The sequence below is a fragment of the Mesitornis unicolor genome, unplaced genomic scaffold (assembly GCF_000695765.1).
Source record: "Mesitornis unicolor isolate BGI_N332 unplaced genomic scaffold, ASM69576v1 scaffold7987, whole genome shotgun sequence".
NCBI lineage: Eukaryota > Metazoa > Chordata > Aves > Mesitornithiformes > Mesitornithidae > Mesitornis > Mesitornis unicolor.
In genome coordinates, this window is record NW_010195698.1 from 17,736 (window position 1) to 25,284 (window position 7,549).

General features: G+C 47.2%; 1 protein-coding gene across 1 annotated transcript; it reads right to left on the reverse strand.

Moving 5' to 3' along the window:
* Positions 1–5,455: 5,455 nt before the first annotated feature.
* On the reverse strand, positions 5,456–6,943 carry LOC104543566 (lymphocyte antigen 6E; the record flags this gene model as incomplete). Its single annotated transcript, XM_010188208.1, has 2 exons — positions 5,456–5,685; positions 6,824–6,943. Coding segments are annotated over 2 exons (329 nt in total), but the record flags the coding sequence as incomplete, so codon positions are not given.
* Between the last annotated feature and the right edge of the window lie 606 nt (positions 6,944–7,549).

The window sequence follows — 7,549 nt, forward strand, 5'->3', positions numbered from 1 at the left end:
TCCCAGGAAGGAGCTAATCCAGGCTGGGGTTATTCAGAGAAAAGGAAAGATACTTTTATGTCCTTGCTTCAGTCTCTAGCTGTTCCTAGGAAACTCCTGAGAGCCCATCGCTATTGTTCTGCATTTATCTCACATTCCCCAGAGAACATAATCTCCTTCTCCCACGAGATCCAACTGAGCTCCCCAAAATAATAAAGCTTTAAACAAAAATTAGAATGACACATCCTCGCAAAGCAGCATGAATGCTCCTCAGTTCAGGAGAGCAGGGGGGAGTCTCCAGAGCAACCAGCCCCATGACCATGTGTCTGTGTGTGCATCTGTCCGCGGGCAGAAGAGGGCCCAGAGCAGCCCCTGCAGCAGTGTAGCCCCAGGCAGCTCAAGAAAAGGAGCAGCTGCCCACAGACACCCACACAGGGGCCATCATGTGCCCAAAATAGCCGCCCTCTCCAACAAGAAAGAGCATGAGTTCAAAGGGCAAATCCCATTTCCATTCCCAGTAGGGTCACGGGCAAGTCAACAATATTTATAACCACAGCTATTGAAGGCAAAGACAATCCCTGTTCTTTATCCATCACCAGGAAGAGACTCCAATGGCCTTGAGATGGCATGTATGAATTTATCCCTCCCTATAGTCTCTAGGCTCAGTCTCATGTCTCTCCTCCTTTTGACCGGTCTGCAACCCCCAGCCTTGGGCTTTGAATCCAATTCTTTTCACTCAAAGCAAGAGGTAATATCTCCAATATCTGCAGAACCATAAAAAAACTTTGTTCCAAGTGTACCTTTTTTATTAATTCCATATATTTTTATTAGAGTATAAGAAACAATATGTAACATACACTACATTTATACTTACGTTAATATATTTAAAGAAATTGATGTTTCTTTATTCTGCTTATTTTGTTACAATAAAGGTAATACACAATTACAAATCTCACTTATATGTATTAGTAAAATCAACATTTCAGTGTAACCATCTCAGTGAAATGAGATCGACAAACACAGCTGAAATAAAATGTGTCAATACTTTTTCTGCAACACTTTATTGGCCTTATTATATTTTCATGAAGTGTTTCAGTTTTGATGAAACAGTGGAGATTGGGCTGGAAATACTGTTCCCTTGGAAAATGCTGGACTTGGGAAGACAGTTAAACCTTTCATTTCTCAATTTATACTATGAGAGCAAAGCTGGACAAATTAAAACATTCAATCTGTCTCTCATGCCTCTGATTCTCTGCTTTGCATGCAATTATCTGGTTACAGGTAGCTCACCCTTGTCTCCCTACTCGAGATATCATGTATTAACAGATCCTTCTTGCCTTGTGAGATCTGGGCTTCAAAGCATCTCTACCAGGTCCGTTCAAAGCCAGTAGATGGCAGGACCAACCTAGGGCTTTGCTTCCTTGTGCACCACAGAGGCTCCCAAAAGGCAAAATCGGGTGTGTCTATCCCCATTCCAGCTTGATAGCCTCAGACAGTAGCTTTCCAGGAGTGAAATAACTCCTCCAGGATCAAGGAAGGATTCAGAGCCATCTTCATCCCAAACAGCTGAAACCCACTGCATCTCACCATTGAGGATGGCAGTGAAAGCACAGCACTGGGTTCACAGGAGAAAAGGGCTTGTGATAGGGCCCTAAACATCCAAGCATCCAGATGTGCACCGTATCTGCCTTTCCCAGAGACTGGGGACCATGGATGCCTGTATTTCACTCCAGCATGGAGGCAGAGCCACCTGGACTGGAGCTCCCAGGCTCCCCACAGGGGTGGTGGGACCATGGCCACCTTCATCACAAATAGGATCTCTGAGAGGCAAGTCATTTCAAACAACCAGTAACTTGAGTAAATTAACACCAAGCAAGGACATCCTTTGGGTAACGATGTAGATCCTTCGAGTAACGATTAAGCAACTGGCTTTATTTGTTCTGGCTGGTTGTGCAAGGAATTCACATCAGGTCTGTGTTTTTGTAAAGGAGAAATTCTGCACTTCTTCAAAAAAAAAAATAATTCAAAAACAACTGGAAGAACTTTGTTCATTTTGTGTCCTTTTTAGCAAATGGCAAACCCAGTGACCCTGAGCAGAAAAGGGCTGGTGCCACAGTAAGCTTTGAGCACATAGAGACAATACCCAAAAATGAGAGCCCTTGCAATGTTGGCGTAGTGATAGATGGCAGCAGCTGCCATTGAAATACAGTAATTTCCAGGATGGAAGCACAGAAACCATTTTCCAATCCACATGCTCCAAAATGGGCAGGTATTTGACTTAAGCTCATTTTCCAGTAAAAACTCTTCCTGTAAAAGCTGCCTCTCCTTGTAACCTCTCATCTTGTCAGAAAAGGTGAAGATCTGGTTTTTCTGTTGAGATTTTGACCTCTAACTCCACAGTCCAAGTAAACACATTCAAAGCACTTAACGGTTGTCCCACCATGGCCCTCAAGTTCCAAATCAGGTTCTTGGTTTAACAAGCCACCAGCTTTAATGCTCTGTAAATGCTGGGTTCTTGATATTTATTTTCCTCTTATTATTAATGTTTTTAATTAATACAGTTGCACATTTTCAGGCCTTTCACCCCTGGGCTTTACAATAGCTGAGTTTTTTACACGATTTCTGGTGCTGGAGATTCAAGGGCAAAAAAAAAATATCTATAGTAGGACAAGAGTTGGCAGAACTGATCATATGATGCTTGGGATTAAAATGTTGAATAACTTCTCTTGCATTTGACAAGTTGTCATACCCTCCCTCTCTCTCAAATATACATACATCTACCAAGGACATGGTAGATAGCCAGATGTGTTTGAAAGGAAAAACTAAGTATATCTTCTTCCATATACTAAGTGTAGAGGAATATAGTACATCAGGAGAGAGAAAAAGACTGAAGAGAAAAAAAATCAAATCTCTATATGCAACCTATTCATCACCTACAGGCTCAAGAACATGTGTGAATTTACCTTCAGACCCTGTCCCCTGGCAATTATATTAATATAACTTGTTATTTGTATAGGGTAAGTAGCCTGCTGAATGTTCTTCCCTCCAGCCCTTACTCCTTGCATAACCAAGTCGTTTGCACAACAAACTCTGAACCACCAATAGGAAGGGGATGGTCACTGGAGGTGGCAACCAGGTCCCATAACCCTGCTCAGAGCTTTAGCCCATGGGGTTGTCCAGTGTGGCATCCTCAAGAGCCTCGTAAAGGCATGAACAAGTATTAGGACACAGCTATGCTGATGGCTTTTTAAGCTTCTCTCTTTGCTCATAGAAGGGGTGTGGCAAGGGTAATTGAGTCCAAAACAAAGATACCCTATCAGCAGGTGGCTAGAAGAGTTACAGCTCCATTACCTGCAAGGTAGGGCACTCTGGGTGCTGCCTTGGTCTCACTCCAGGGCATCTCCGTCCCTCCCATCTGCAGCAATCCCACAGGGTCTACAGTATCTACTCATAGCAAGTGGCAAAGAACAAATTAACCCTGGAAACCAAGTTTCTAACCCTCTTGGGAGGAAAGCTCAGGCACAGGGAAGCTCGGGAATATCAACCCCATTTCTTGTAATTTTTACTCCCCAATTTTCCCTGTGCTACACATGCATAGCAGAGGTTCACGGCTCACCTCGAGCCCTGCGGTCCCACTGGAGGTCCCAGCAGGTGAGGGAGGATGCATTAACCAGAGGAAGGCACATCTCAGATCCAATGAGACAATGGAGCAAGTGTGGTACATTCTTACCAAACCCATCAACTAATTGCAGGTCACGTCACAGTGACCAGTCCCTCCTGTTGCAAAGGCTGTCATTACCATCTGTGTCATTTTAATTAAAAGATGGGGAGACGGAGGAGGAAAAAACATATAACCACTTTTGTTGCAAGTATTTCTATACATCTGCACACATCTTTTCAAAAGAAGCTGTTCATCACTCATTTAAGTGGGGGTAGAGGTATAATTGAGCAGTGTGTGCAGCTTGGGAGGCTTTTGTTTGGTTTTTTGGACACAAAATAGGAGAACCACATACAAGCAGGGCATGGCTAAAGAGTGCCAGTGCTACACCTGGTTTTTGCTGCTAGAAGAGGAAAAAAAAAGCCCTGTGCACCTCTGCTTGACCGGTGGAAGTGACAGCAAGCTTTCACCCAACAGTTTAAGGCTCAAATTTGGCTTGTGTTTAGCAGGTCCACAAGTAGGCAAAGCAGGCAGGAAACCACCATGATGAAGAGATGGCAGGAAGACACATCTCCCATGGGACGGCTGAGAACTTCCAGGAGCAATGCTGCCAGAAGACCTGTGGAGATCCTGGGTTATTAAGGACAGCAGGAGTGGCAGGTTTGGTGGTGAAGTCACCTTCCGCAGTCCACGTGCACCATCAGCCGGGGATTGCAGGTTGAACCTAAAGATCTGAGTACTGATAATCTCTGCCTCTGACCTCACTAAATTTTGCAAGCAGACCTGTTGCCCTGGATCATTTAGGTATCGATGTTATTGTCTATTGCCATCACAAGTCCAAAGTGGGGAAATCGAGGCAGCAAGTCTTTGTAATACGCAGACAAATCTTTAGAAGTCCTGTTCCCAGTGTGCTTGCTCCGTTAGGAGTCATGGGGTTGACTCAGACCCCAGTAACTGGCATTTTTCACTAAAATGCACCTGGAAAAGGCGATTCCCAAGAGAGGCAAAACAAGCTGGCCCAGGGTGTTTATCAGAAAGGACAAGGACAAGGAGAAGATGGACTTGCTCCTCAGAGGTTAACAGGAAGGAATGCTGAGATGAAGCATTCAAAAGCCGCTTGAGAGGGTAAGAGCCCCTCATGCCGGGCATAATATTTGGGTTTCTTCGAAGAGCGTTTCTAATCTCTCTGTCTGAAGCAAGGAAACACACAGAGCACACGTCCCATCTCAGGTAACAACAGGAGCATGTTTATTCAGGTCTGGCGCTTACAGAGCTCAGAGGGACAAGGTACACGTCACTTGTTTTCCAGAAAAGTCAGGCCAGGATTGGAAGAAGTGAAACGGTTTTATAAAAAGAGACTGCAGCTGAAGGGGCTGGGAATGTGTCTCCCTTTGGGTCATGCATTCCCGGTGCCCAGACCACTCACGTGCTGGGGGGACGCTGGTACCATGCACCTCCATGGAGGTGAGAGGCAGGAACGTCTGAACACTTGACCAGATGGTGTCTGGGGTTAATCGGTGACTCCCAGCCTTGTTTTAACCAACTTTAGAAACGAGGGGGGAGGGGAAGTATTAGGTATAAAAGCAGAAAACCTTCCAAAACGATCCACCTTTGGCAAGGAGGTGTGAGAGTGCAGTGGGGTATGTCCACAGAAAGAGGAGAACAGCTTGGCCAAACCGCCCAGGTCTCCGATGCTGGAAGAGCATAAAGTCTGGGGAACAACCACCTTGGAAGCCTGCTGAGAAGTAGAAGATGTCCTTGCAGACAGCAACAGAGAAGATATTGGCTAATGAGACCTGCGATGGCTCGTGGAAGACAGGTCTCCCTCGGCCAGCCCCATCACTCGCGAGCCCTGAGGACGTAGATGAAGCTAACGAGGACGCCCAAGGCCAGGACCGCGTAGCTGGCTTTCACGCTGCTGGAACCGCTGATGTTGCAGAGGAAGGAGTCGCAGCAGTAAACGGAGGCAGCCGCTATGCCCAGGTTAATCCCAGCGCTGGGGCAAATGGGAGAGCATCCTTTGGAGATGGACTGGCCGGACTTGCTACCTGAATTTAGGTCGGGGTGGGGAGAAAGGAAGAAAAGCAAAAGAAGAAGAGTTTAGAACGTTTCTCAGCTTTCAGATCACCTGTTTGGCAAAGGAAATAACAGAACTGAAATAGCCAAGGGGTCACAGGCAGCATGGAGAGGACGAAGTGCTTCTCAGCGTCAGGCTACGACAGTAATCTCAGCCAGCCCAGCACTTCAAGGAACACCCGTGATAACCTCCCAACAGACCCTAGGAACCATGCAACACCCCAGAGACAACCCTTCCAGGCTGTCTGCCAAAGTTTGGCCACTACAGCTCCAGTGAATAATCCCAAAAATCCCACTCCAGCTTGACCCTGGGACTCCTTCAGTAAGATGGGCAGCATGGGGCGTATAGAGCACGGGGGGAGGCACTCAAGAGCAAAGGCTGCATTTTGAGCACCGGCTGTGAGGGAGGCACAACAGACATTTAGCAGCAGTAAACAGGAAACCATTACCACTGTTCTAAGGCGACAGGTTTATAAAAGCTCCCAGCCTCCATTTCTGCATGCACCAGCCGCCCACATTGCAGACCGTGCAACTCGAGCATGCAACATCCCTCCCTCCTGGCAAGACAGAGCAAGGCAAGCCAGGCTGGGTTCTGGTCTCTGCAATGGCTCCAGGAGTTTTGCCAGAGCAGCCTGCTTCCCTAGGAGCAGCAGCCGGGAAGCACAGACCATTCCTGGCACTTAGGAAGGAAACCTGCACATCTCCCATCCTGGCAAGCCCACCCCATCCAGGGAGAATGAAGAAGCAAAGGTGGGATTCAGGGATGAACAACCCAAACACAGGGCAAAAAGCAGGAAGGGCAACCCTGAAACTTACTGCAGAGGAAACCTGCAGCATCCTCCACCCTTTCACTAATTCATCAGTAACCTCTCCCCACCCCCACACCAAAATTCCCCTCGGACTCCTGGCATCAGCACAGGCACGTGGGCTATAACGTGACTGTGTCTGGCGGCACATCCCTTGTAAAAATTCCCTCAGGATGGTCCGACACTCAGCTGCTAAGGAGAACTTTCCCCTCTTTTTCCAGCCAAAGGAAGAAAAGCCTTCCTGCAGTTCAGAGACCCAGGAGAACAGCCAAGAGGGGCAGAAGAAGGTCCTGTCACCACTCACCGATGCCCATTCCGACGTACGTCGTCACGCAGTGGTTTTCATTCTCCCCGCACTTGACAGGCTTCAGGCAGGCCCAGTTGGAGGATGCATCGGAGCACGAAAAGCAGACGAGCGTGTGGGCTGTAAGGGAAAGGCACACCTCGGTTAGGGGCTGGTGGGAGGAACCTCCTCACTTTGTGGTCTCCACCTCTGACACACAGCACACACGGCATCCAGCCACTTGCTATTTCAGCTGTATCAATCTGTGATGCATTTTTTTCCCAAAAAAATTAGGCAAGTGAAGGGTTCAAGCATAAGGGATACATTTCAAGCTCCTGGAAGGATCAAGTGTCAGCTAAAGCCTCAATACAACCACAGATCAGCCTGGTACTTTATAGAAGCATAGAATGTATTGGGTGGGAAGGGACTTTTAAAGCTCATCCTGTCCAACTCCTCTGCAGTGAGCAGGGTCATTGGTACCAGATCAGGCTGCTCAGAGCCCCATCAAGCCTGACCTTGAATTATCTCCAGGGATGGGGCCTCCACCAACCTGTTCCAGTGATCTACCACCCTCATATTGAAGAGCCTTCTCCTAATAACCAACATAGATCTACCCTTTTCTAGTTTTAAAACCATTACCCCTTGTCCTATTCCTACATGCTCTTGTGAACAGTGGCACGCACCTCTTCACACCAAGAGCAGGCTCAAGCTACAGCTGCCAACTTGAAACTAAACGATGGAGGCAAG